We start from the raw sequence: 13,340 nt of genomic DNA on the forward strand, positions 1-13,340 counted from the left end.
TTTTTCTGTGATGAAATAGAGTAGTTTGTTGGCAGATGCCTAATTTTAATCTTCTTGAATGCACAGTAGTATCTGCCCTAACTGTATCCAGCTTAGAGAACAAGTGTGTTAAGCCAATGTTGAAAGTGCCTAGTCCAGCAAAATGTACACTCTAGTAGTAAAATACACAAATGCTTGATCTTCTAGAGCCAGAAAAATGTTCATCTTAAATATAAGGACTGAGACAGCTCATGTTTTATTCAACAAAAATACTAAACCCTCTCAATACACTTTTTCAGTCTGAAGACTTTGCAGCTCTATATATAGAGGTGTTTTCTCATCTCAAGCTTTAGCCTTGGGGAGTGCAGTTTGTTGCAGTAAAGAGAGCTGTGCAATGGTCTGTGCATGTGTGAAATAACGTCCACATGACTGCTGATGAAAATCTGCCTAGAGGGAAAAGCCTTGTTTCATTAGAGGGTAAAGCCTGAATGACTTGACTAGAAAACATTCCTCTGTTTCCTATATCTCACCTTTCATTGTCAATGCAGCCTTGTGGTTATGGACATGGTTGTGGTCTCTGCAAAACTGGAATGCCTTCCTTTAACTGATTGCTCTTCACTGGGAGTTTCAACATAAAGTAATAGATTCTTATAAACAAAAACAAAATGATTAATTCATAAGCTCATGCTAAACTAATCCCTTTGCTAGGGACCTGACTGTAATGTAGCATGGGCTAGACATTTTCTACATTGGCTGATATAGGTTTAAAATATTAACCCTCTGGCACAGAGAAAGGGAAAAGAAGAAAACAAGCACAAAACAGAGGCAGTGCTATATTGAGCATGACATTCTTAATTCTGTTATTAATAATTATTCAATGCACCAATTAATGTTTTATGCAAATGAATATTAGCAATTACATGACCTGAAGATACAGTGCTAGAATTTAAGTATTTTTGCCCATATCACAGTAATGTTAAAGTCTACTAGTACTTAGTTTGGTGCTGGCTAGCTTGCTGTTGTCTTATAAAGTAGTTATGTTGTTTCACCCATGGCCTCCATAGCTTACACAGAATCGTTCAAAAAAAAAAAAAATTAAAAACACATCCAGTGAGTGGAAGTTTTGCGGCTGGAAACATTTTGTTGATGAAAGAGGTCAGAGGAGAATGGCCAGAGTGTTTCAAGCTGTCAGGAAGGCCACAGTAACTCAAATAACCGCTCTTTACAACTCTGGTGAGCATAAAAGCATCTCAGAACACACAACATGTCGAACATTGAGGTGGATTTGGTTTTGCACCGTTCTGTGAAAACTCTAAAGACTGCTGTGTGTGAAAATACAAGGAGAGTAGTTCAGCAGTTTCTGAAATACTCAAACCAGCCCATCTGGCACCAACAACCATGCAACGGTCAAAGTCACTGAGATCAAATTTTCTCCCGTTTCGATGTTTGACGTGAATATTAACTGAAACTCTTGACCTGAATCTGTATGGTTTTATGCATTGCACTCCTGCCACATTGCATGAATGATCAGGTGTCCAGGTGTTCCTCTTAAAGTGGTCGGTAATTGTACATTCTTTAAATCTTTATATTAGATGAATATTTACATTTGTAATTGTACAATGCAAAATTGCATTTTTTTTGCGATAATGTAGCCAAAATAATATGGAAAATTGTAATAATTCATGCAAAATTAATCTGTATGTATTTGGACCATTATCCTCTCTCTAATCAGTAATCATACAATTCTGATTGTATGATACATCATTTGTTTGTTATTGATTGTTATTGATACATCATTTACGATGCTTCGCGTGTTCATATTATATTTATGTAGTTATGTAGTCATCTAACGCATGTCTACATCCTCTTCCTCCATCTCACGGGCAAAAGCGTGTGCATGAAGCGCGCGCGTGTGTAGTGGCGGATGCGCGTCAGCTGCGCGTGCTCATCTCTCGCTCCCGCCTCCTCCAGCTCACGCGCTCAGCACCAGCTCAGTCTCAGAACGAGAGGATGATGGCGGAAGACGAGCATCCTATTTGAGTCCGCGATTTGTTTATTATTATTGTTTTTTTTTTTATTTTGACGTATACTACGCAGAACCGTAAAAACTCGAGCTCTTTGGTCGGTTTAAGTAATTTAAAAAAAAAAAAAAAGGCAATGGGGAACGAAGCCAGCCTCGAAGGCGGGGAAGGAGGCTCTGTGCTCGGGGTGGCGGGAGCTCCAGGTTCCGTTTCAGCATCACCGGGCTCTGGACAGCATATCAAGCCTGTGAATGGCGCTGCGGCTGGTGGTGGAGCTGCTATGGGAACTGGGACGGGGATGAACAGGTAAAGTGTGAAACATACACTGCTGACGTTATAACCCGTTATAACAGCCGAGGTAAGCCTGGCAGATCTGCAAAAAAAAAAAAAAAAAAGAATAAAATAAAAAAATCTTCGCACATTTGTGTATGATGCTGCTGTTGATTAAAAAGGCCTTGCTATGGTCGGAAGGCACAGGCAGTTCATAATATTCGTGTGGAGGTTTAGGTTAATCGAAGTGCCTCGTCCTTGTCTTCCGCTCTCTCCAGTGAATTACGCTCGCGCAACGCCCTCAGTCGTCGTGTATATGTGCGCGTGTGTGTGTGCGTGCGTGCGTGCGTGTGTCTGTGTGCATGTGTATGTATATATGTATATGTGTATATGTGTGTTCGTGTGCGCGCGCGCACGCGCACGTGCGTATGCTTTGCATGCCATTCATATTCTCTCTGCACGCTGCGGTGTACGGTATTGCTGTGTACGCTTTCTCGTAACGGTTTCGCTCCTTGTGAAAGATGCGAAAACCGTTTTTAGGATGAAAGGAATGACACACACAGTCCAAATGCGGTGACACATTTCCCGCAGGAGGATATATGTGATGCTGACGCGCTGGTTGTAGTGTGCATTGGTGTGTGTGTGCGTGTGTGTGTGTGTGTGTGTGTGTGTGTGTGCGTGAATGAGAAGTGCTTGGTGTGTCGCCGTGCGTAGCATCAGCGTTATTCCACTGGGCATCCTCATTTCGTTGTCAAAACCGTACATCCTTCTGATGTATGCAATAATACATCCGAAATGTACATCAGTGGTTTATTGAAATGCTTTTGTCATTCACTGCTGTGAGCACAGTAGCTCATTTCCCATGTGGATGAATGCAATGTAGGCCTAATTAAAACATTTACAATTTCTCACTAAAATGTTGACCCTTTGTGTTTGCTCCCATAATTGATCAGGGATGTTTTCGAGACTCCACATGCATTACATAAGAGCCTTTGCAGAGCCCTGAGTGCATAGCTGCACAAACAGCTATACGCGAATGAACGTAGTTATCATCAACATCTAGGCGTGGATCGGAGAGGAACAGCTGAAAAGCCTCTTCTGTTAAATGGTAACAACCCCTGAAAAAATGATGCGTGTGAACGAGCAAGATTTTGTGCAGCGTGTTTGCTCGCGCTCCTCCTCTTTCTGTGTGCGAGCCCGCGCGTCATCTGCCCATCCTCCCATTCAGGTGCGACTTGAACATTTGTTTCAACACCTGGCCTGTTCCGGTAATGAGAACAAGTCGCTGCACATGGAGGGGTTCAAAGGTTGCGTTTAAAATAATAAATCTGCATATTGTACACTGTATACGGCACCAGCATGTCATACTGTACGCTGCAAATACATCATAGTAGTATATAGGAAAGTATGAAGCAAGAGAAAAGTATTTTTTGGTATTCTGCATCTGACTGCCAGTACACTTGTGGATGCTGTTGCCCCAGAATTATCTTATGTGTTTAGTTACTGTTACCCAGAATACATTTAGTGGTTAAAACAAAAAATGAGGCGAGGAGGTTATGGAGATGGCAGTCAAAAAGCTACTGCACACCCATAGCCTTGTTTATTTATTTACTGTATACACACACACACACACACACACACACACACACACACACAGACCAATCAGCCATAACATTAATACCACCTGCCTAATATAGTGTAGGTCCCCCTTGTGCCACCAAAACAGCTCTGACTTGTCGAGGCATTGAGTCCACAAGACCACTTTGTTAACTTTGCACAATGCTGCTATTTGCATTTCTTAATTTAGATGCTAAACTGCACTTCGTTGTTGAGTACAAAGCCAAACAGTTAAAATGACTAAAAAAAGAGTTACGCAATCAATAAAAAGTGAATAATATAATAGATGAAAATATTCGTATTAAATGTAGATTATGTCTACATTAATAGAACAATTAGCTTTTTTTTTTTTTTTTGAAAATTTGTGATTTGACATTGCTGGGCAGATTGAGAGAAAAGGATACTGGACACAATTTGCAGTTCATGTGCATTTTCCTCTCAATCCTGACCACATGTAAGTAATGGCTCCTGACTGCCCCTAGTAATCAGACCATGATTGTGTTGAGAAGAGGATCATGGCTGTTCATCATTCTAGCCCAGGGTGTGTGTGACAGAGCGAGGAAGAGTGAGTGTGGAAAGTGTAGAATGTGTTATAGTGTACACATTAGATTGATAGAGAAATGCCTGGTTCCATCCTGACAGCAACTGAATTAAGCGACAGTTATTATTTCTGACAAAAAAGCATTTGATTAATTCAGCTCTCACAAATGGGCTTGGCATTTGATAATGATGCACTCCCCCTTCACTAATATACCATGTAGCCTGCAGCACCACAAACCAAGTGAGCCATGAAAAGGAGCAGAGCTTTATTTCTTTACTCCCTGAATAAGATTCATCTTTCCTCAGCAGTTGCTGAAACTGCCTGGGCTGCTTCCAGCATAGCTTTGCATCTACTAACAGTGCACAAGGAAAATGCACCTATTGTGTGTTTTTGAGTGTAGTCGTGTAATGCTGACCTTCTGACAGCAGAGATTCTGGGTTTGGGCAGTGAAGCATGTAATGCGACATGAAAAAGCTGAGAGGTTCTTTAAATGTGACTGATGACGGCATTTGTTATATTACTAGCCCCACTGGTTGTACTATATGAAAGCACAGTATACTGTGCACTGTGCTTTTTTTTGGTCATTTGCCAAGTCCGTCCCACTAGCTAGCTGTCCTCTACCATAAGACAGCTCCCGACCGGGAAGGGTGATGATTATCACATGCTTCTTCCAAGATATGCGAAGCCAACCACTGCGTCTTTCCGAACTGCTGTTGATGTTACATTGCAGGCCAGCTGAACACAGAGGGAAGTGCTAACTGCCCTCTTCAGCCTACATGAGCTTACAGTTGCCCACGATTGGTTAGTGTTACTCTAACTTTGACAGTGAAGCTCGTAATGCCCCCCTCCCGCCCACATAGCATGGCCAATTGTGTTCTCTTGGACTCCAAACGAGAGATGTCTGTAGCATCGTCAGGATTCGACCTGGCCATGTCCTGGAGATAGGGTGGATACTTTTTTTGGGGTGCGCCTAACCACTGTGCGTCTAGTATAGTGGAATTCATTAGTGGCCCTCTGATTATTTTGCCATGCATTCATAACCTGATATTAATATGCTTATTTTACTTGCACTGTGTGATATGCTGTATCAACTTAATTTTTACCCTTGTTGTCTGATTGAAAATATATATACAAGAAACAAAAATAAAAATCTGAAATAACAGAATTTAGAATTTCAGCTTAGAAATAAAAAAAATGCGCGTTTTAAGGTCAACAGTGTACATGTTCATATTTTAATAGACTTGTAGAAAGCAAACATGGACAATTTCTTATGATTGATTCCAATGAGTCATGGTTAATTCACAAGTATTTCTTTATATTCCTAAAACTATGTACATGTTTTGACATTAGCAGAGACCAGTATTACTGCATTCTATCAAAACCAGCATATGTACTGCATGTATATTGGTACTTGACATGTGCATATCAGTAGGTTTCAGTACAATCACATACCTGTGAGTTAAAAAACTGTATACTGGGAAAACATTTATCTAAAAAATTGCATTATACTTTGCATGCCTGTACCTCACAACTGTTTTACATGTTTGCAACTATTTAAGTTTGAGGACAGTTAACATTGGAGTAGATTGCTATTTTTTGGGTTTTAAAGTCCAAGGGAGTGAATCCAGTAGGGTAAAATAAGGAAAATCATGTGGTAAAAACTAAGCATGTTAGTCTATGATGGAAATTCACTGCCCTTATATCTCTGTAAGGATTACATTACATAATCTTGCATCTGTTTTAAAGTAGTCTATAGCATCAGTACATCTTCCTCAGTATATACTTTAGTAGTGATCTAATTTTCAAAGGCATTATTTGACACAGTACTTGACCATAAGTACTAATGGCTTTCAGATGAAGAAGCAGGGGTCCATTTATAGAATATTTTTATTTTTTGAATAATGCATTAAATATTTATCTTAATAATGTACACTATATGGCCAAAAGGTTGTGGACACCTGACTATCACACCCACTTTTCTGAGAAGGCTTTCCACTAGATTTTATAATGTGGCTATAGGGATTTGTGCCCATTCAGCCACAAGAACATTAATGAGGTCAGGCAGTGATTTTGAGTGAGAAGGCCTGGGCCACACTTGGCATTCCAGTTCATTCCAAAGGTGTTTAGTGGGTTTGATGTCAGGGTTTATGCAGGCCACTCAAGTTCTTCCACACCACCCTTGGCAAACCATGTCTTCATGGACCTTGCTTTGTGCACAGGGGCATTGTCATGCTGGAACATGTTTGGTCTAGGCCTGTTAGTTCCAGTGAAGGAAAATTGTAATGCTACAACATACAAAAACATCCTACACAATTGTGTGCTGCCAACTTTGTGGCAGCAGTTTGGGGAAGGCCCACATATGGGTGTGACGATCAAATGTCTACTAACTTTTGTCCGTATATTGTATTGAATATTATCTTATCTGAAGTGTAACCTTGCTTAATCCAAATTGACAGGATGAAAATGTTTTAGGAAAAATACAAGCTCAACAAGTTAAACATATTACCAAATTACTCGAGTTTTAGAGTTCTACCTGAGCATATGCTAAATGCTGCAGTATTGGTGTTAACTATACACCCCCTTTATAATGGCATCACATAGCTGCATCTGTTGGAGCTACCAGAGGAAATTGATATCGTCCATGTTGAAGTTTGGTAAATGTGTCTGGTCCAAGTCTGTACTTTGTCTAATTGAAAGGATTAGAGCTCATGATCTATAACCATGCTGTTCTAGCTGATTAGCCTTAAAAGGAGTATCTTGTCTTAACATTTTTCATTAGTATTCCTATTTTTTAGGGGTGGAGGGATGGGAACATGACTTCCAATTATATGTTTTCTGGCACCTGGCCTTGTGTTTTATATTATTACAGATGTAACCAAATGTAACTATGTGGCCAGTGAATTGAAAAACTACAGTTTCAGCACCATGGCCAGCACCCCCAGTGAGCGCCAGGGAGGCTTGCAGGGCTTCTTTAAAGCTATACTCAGTGATTTGCAAGTTAGAAAACTTTCTGTAATATCTGGCAAAGTTCTCATACTCTGGTAGCTGATGCTGGTGGACCACCTACATCCAACAAGTCAGGACAAGGAGTTGTCTTTATTTGCCTGTTAATCATGTTGCCTGTCAGTTCAGAAAGCTTATGTTTCAAAACAGCTGGCTTCCACTCACTTTCACAAAATCACTGACTGTACCTTTAAAGGATTCACTAAGGACTTTATCTCTGTAATAAGAAAAACAACAACAACAACAACAACAACAACAACAATAATAATAATAATTATTATTATTATTATTGTTATTATTATTAATAATAATTTCTTTTACCACTTGGTATTGCACTGAGTTTGCAAGCAATAGATTACCATAATATTTAGGCCTACTAATTTAGCTGTGTCTACAAATATGTTTTTGTTACACTACTGGCATATTGAACAAATGGTCAAAGATGCTCATCACATATTCACATGCCATATGTTCAATATGTAAGTTGTTAAATCAACAACAGGTTGTTGGTCTGTTTGTTTGTTAGAATTACTGGTAGGATAATTAGGTAGGAATATCATTAAGGTTTAACATATGCTTAAATTCTCTGTGTGCCTGGATACTTTTGTAAAACAGATTTCCTTTAAATCTAGAATTTCATAGAATTAAACCAAATATAAGTTCAAATTTAGATATAGGCACTAATATGTACGTGTTACATTTGAATGTGTTATTTTTTGTTATTGTTTTCCAGAACATGCCTTAGCATTTTTTACAGCATTTTTAATTGTCCTCAATCATTATCTTTAACTCTTTAAAGTCTTTAAATTTGAGACTCATTTTTACAGTCGTGAAAGAATAACATAATCTTCAGATATATGTTTTCTAAATTTAAATGATTCATTTATTATTTCATCCTCAGTAACCATTTTATCCTGGTCAGGGTTGCAGTGGACCTGGAGCTAGTCCCTGTAACACTGGGCACAAGGTGGGACAATTCACACCGGATGGGATGCCAGTCCATCACAGGGCACCATGCACACACACACACACACACACACACACACAAACACCCATGGGCAATTTAGCACAAACAATCCACCTACCTGCATGTTTTTGGACAGTGCAAGGAAACTGGAGAACCTGGAGGAAACCCATGTAAACAGGGGGAGAACATTCAATACACCAGACAGACAGTAATCCAAGCTCACAATTGAACCTAGGACCCTGGAGCTATGAGGTGGCCACCCTGTGTAATAAGATAATGGTGATGTCTAAGCAGTCAGTGGAGGTGAGTCCATCACCCAACTTCTAGCTAGTATCTTGTAGTGGGTCCAGTGCCATCAATCTGGCCAAGGACCAAATGTGCACAAACATGGACTAGGAAACTTGCACATGTCCCCAGCACCAGGCTGAAAGAAACCCTCACAGCCTTGCTGTGCTTACCTGCCAGCAATTATTCAGGCTGTGTTCAGTTAACAGTGGACTTAGGAATGGATCGATTCTGGCAAGTAAAGCAGTGTGATGTTTGCTCCCTTGCCAAAAGATGCAATTTCACATGTCAGAGTGACCAAGATGGGGCAAGTAATGGGGTGGCAAGACCTCTGGTAGACACAAAGATACTTTGCGGAATGCTTTTCACCAGCTCACTGTGATCGATGGTTGAATTGCAGATGATATCAGTGAAGTGTGTGGCTCAGACACCATTTGGTATAAGGAGACCCTAACATATCAGGGTATATTGTCAAGAACACTACACAGACTTTACGAATTGTACAAAATAAAGGAAATCCAAACCAGCTTATACTGCCCTGAAACCAATGAGTTGGTGATATGCTTAAAAATTTGAGAGATTTGGACATGATGCAGAAATTGGGAGAAATAGTTGGGTCAAAAGTACTCTCCAAAATAAAAAGATTTACCACCTCCTAAAACAAATCTGGTAAAACGGTGCTGAGGCAGTCCCTGTTGCTTTGGTGATGGTGTTGGCATAGAGAAATGAGCCTGGACCAGAGTGTTCAAAAACATCTAGATGGAGATGGAGACCATCTGTCACTGTCCTGGAAAGCAGAGGTTGCTAAGCTGCAAGCTGAATTTTCAGACATGGTTTCTACCCTGCCTTGGCACACTGACCTTATAGGACCCTATGTAGAGACTCACCCAGCCTGGTTTACACAACCAGCTGCATTGCTTGCCTTAACACAAAGAAAAGTGGCTCAGGCCGAATTAGGCCGAAAATAATAGAGAGGTGTCAGACAGTGACTGGAACAGGCACATAGGCTTGTGCTCAAGACTTTTTGAAGGTGAATGCAGTTTTAAAATTTGATGCCAATCCAATGCCTCTTATTGACAGCCTCCTGGATCAGTTAGGTGTGGCTGGTTCTTATTCAACCTTGGATTTGAGACCTGCAGAAGAGTCCCTCATAGCTAAAATCAAAGGAAAAATGACTTTTTCCATCCCATTAGTTGACCCCAATTTATCACTCCTCAGTTTGGGATTTTTGGAGCACCAGCTACAAATAGCTAATCGACTGGGTACTACAGCTCAACACTGCATAGGCTGCTGCTCATTTAGATGACATAATCTATAATAATGAAAGACAGGGGCATATGTATCATGGGCAGGTGTATCCCCAAATTGATACGACTGCTATGATTGTGGCCTGCCAGTGACCCAAGACCAAAAAAAAGAGGTGAGACATTTTCTGGGGCTGGCGGTATATTATCATAGGTTTGTACTTAATTATTCAAACCTCACCAGACCACTGACTGATCTCAGTGGGAGTGCCAGTTGAATGATCCACTGGTTAGAGCAGTGCTAGCAGGCCTTTGTGACTGTTCTCTCCTTTTTATGTTGGAGACAGATGTGTAGTACAGAGGGCTGGGGGCTATTTTCTCTCAGGTGGTGGAGAGGGAAAACTGCCTGGTGCTATATATCAGCAGGAAATTGTCTGTGCCAGAGTCAAGGTGCAGCATCACCAAAAAGGAATGTCTGTCCATCAAAAAATAGACAGTCTTCACTCTCTGCTACTATTCATTGGGGCACACATACATTATAAAGTCATTTATTTTGAGGGACATAGCTATAACAGAATGTATGACTAACTTGTTCTAAGTCTATCTAAACATAATCACTTTTAATTATTGATGAAGAAAATATGACAAAATATTTAGCCATGTCCTTGTTAGCTTCTTCTATGCTTTCTGCTTAGTCCTGGTTTTTCCTCAAATAATGAGTGATCTCAGAACCCCCTGTAACTGAGAACACTGTGGGAAAAATAGGAAACCAGAGTTTACAATGACCACCACGCTATAAACTGTCTTACACATGGGGTGGGGGTGGGGTGTGTATGGAGCCTGGGCAATGGAATAAGGAATTTTTTTAACAAATGGGAATTGGGATCATTTTAATATTATATTGTATGGTAATATCTAATTTGATCCCAGATCCGTTATAAATATATAGAATCCAGGAAGTAACTGCAGTGTACTTTAGTACTGATCGTGAATGTAGTGAAAGCATAGTATACAAAGTTTCCAGAGCAACGGGACTTTTCTCACAAATGTCATGATGGACAATCTTCGAAAGCATTAGTATTCAAATGTGGCAGGAAAAAGACAGGTTCTATGTTAAAAAGCAAAACGTCTGTTCCCTTTAGTTCCAATGGCAATTCTCTGCATTACAATTAATTAATTAATTAATTAATTAATTAATTAATTATGTAAAGATTGACAAAACTACTACATATCTCCCAATAAACAGAATAATCACCCTGTGCACACTGTGTTTGGCAGAATGCTAAGTATTTCGTGAAGTCCACACTTTGACCCATGAACAGAATCCATATAAATTTAATTTAATTCATAACACAAGACTCTCCATTGAGTAATAGGCAGAAGTGAAATATTAAGGCTTCTCTGCAGTTATTTATCTCTCTCTCTCTCTGTCTTTTTCTGTCCTAAAAGTCTCCATACATAGGACACTATGTATGCCATCACCACGTCGGTTGTGACTTTGTCAGTGGATATTCATGGACGTCCACTTCTTGGTTGGTCCGCAACACTTCCAGTCTTTTTGAATTTGTCAATAAGTTTGGCAACAGTGTCGTGTGTATTGTGCTTGCCGTTTTTCCTGTTAAAGTCCATCGCAACCTTGCGACAGCTTCCCGATCCAGCCATGAGTACAATTTCAGTACGTTCTTCTTTTGTCAAAGGTATTCTTCATAGCTATCTGAAAAAAAATATATACATATAATATAAACTAAGTATGAAAAATTTTGGAAGACATTTTGCTAAAAAGTGTTCATTTCTCCTATTATTATAATATCTCCTGTTATTTGCATTTGTATATTTCTCATCGCTTCTTACTCGACATTCAGCTGCTTTGCACAGACTTTGTCAGTGAAAATGAAATGGCTGCGGAATGGGTCTTTTAGGGGATTTTCATCTCAGATATTTCCAAGTGAGAGTCAAAGACTCTCAGGGCTGTTAGAGTTTCAAATGAAGGAGCCATTATGATTATAATTTCTAATTGGCCCTGATTTATGCAATCAGTAGACCAGGCACAACAGAAAAGCATTTGCCATAACATCCAGAGATCATGAGTTCAAAATCCCAACAATGCCTCAGCCATCCATGGCCAGAAGTCCAAGAGAGCAGAATTGGCCATAGTCTCAAAGCATACTCTCTCTCCCCAGTCAGTCACAGCCACACTAGCCAGTCATGGGCAGCTATTACCTCATGCATGCAGAAGTGTCCGGATAGCGCTTTCCTCTGAGTGTGTTACGCCACCCCCTGACTGTTTGAAAAGATGTATTTGGCTGGCTTCACGTAGCATGTTCAAAACTGCATGATCACATTATTTTATTATGTCAGTGGAAAACACAAAGCAGAGTGTTAGATAAACCCATGTACACTTGACTGAGGATGCTAAGACAAAGCAGTGATATAATTAACCATGAAAATATGCCACTCCCCTCAGTCTGCTAATGTAAGTGAAACTAATGCTAAATATTTTTTATTGGGGACATCAAAATATTACAAATGAGGCTCTTCAGTAATGGCATAACTAGAAACTATACCCATTCTCTAGTTTTCAAAGCAGACAAGGGAAGCAGCAATTTGGATCATTCAGCTGTCACTCAACTGTGGAACATTTCAACAAAGTCTTATTATTTTGCCCCTGACAGACACATACATACACACACATGCACACACACACAGACACGCACAAGCAAATATACAGTTACATGCAGTGAAATTGAACCTTGAACTTTATTGTGACCTGTAAGCGACTTTCTTTCATGACTAACAAATTCTTGTTAATGAACACTGAACAAATAAAAATGGTCTTTGAATGTATATGTTTGTTTACTGGTTTAAGCAGGTGTATAAGCAATTTCCACATACTGTATCACAGTATATGGAAATTTAAGAACCCCTTAAAATTGGGTAATCTATTTTGTTAAGGGGTGAAAATGAGGGAATACCAGTTGGCTATGTTAAGTGTACAACATTTTGCTAGCATAACAGAATTCTGATCTTAACTCTAGCTCAGAATAGTCTAGCAGATGGCCTAATAAACTAATTTAATACTATTACCATTAATGAATTAATACTAATTAATAGTAATTTATGAAGACTAATACTATTACTTTAATAAAATGAATAATTAAACTGCCTGTACAGTGATTGTCAGTTAATGTCATCCTGTTCGCAAAGCTGAATAATCATATAGATACCAGAATATTCTGAAGACTGTACTTTTCCTCTTTTACCTTTACATTTAAAAAGGCTATGGAAATTAATTGAAATAGAGCAGATTGTTAGAATCCCAAAAACCTATTAATATTTGCTTAAAGTAGTTGCCAACTGTTTCCTGCCAGCAAAGAGAAAGCATAGATAAAAATGTCAGCAGAGAACCCCTCTTT

General features: G+C 39.5%; 1 protein-coding gene across 4 annotated transcripts in view; it reads left to right on the forward strand.

The window, feature by feature from the left end:
• Positions 1–1,933: 1,933 nt before the first annotated feature.
• Positions 1,934–13,340, forward strand: part of bsna (bassoon presynaptic cytomatrix protein a) — a 117,803-nt gene continuing 106,396 nt past the window's right edge. For all 4 annotated transcript variants that reach the window (XM_026925086.3, XM_053236464.1, XM_053236465.1 and 1 more), the window contains exon 1: positions 1,934–2,306. In XM_026925086.3, the coding sequence (XP_026780887.3) occupies positions 2,137–2,306 (170 nt within the window). In that variant the 5' untranslated portion in view covers positions 1,934–2,136. The remainder of the gene's footprint in view (positions 2,307–13,340) is intronic.

The sequence above is a fragment of the Pangasianodon hypophthalmus genome, chromosome 8 (genome assembly GCF_027358585.1).
Source record: "Pangasianodon hypophthalmus isolate fPanHyp1 chromosome 8, fPanHyp1.pri, whole genome shotgun sequence".
In the NCBI taxonomy this organism is placed as follows: Eukaryota; Metazoa; Chordata; class Actinopteri; order Siluriformes; family Pangasiidae; genus Pangasianodon; species Pangasianodon hypophthalmus.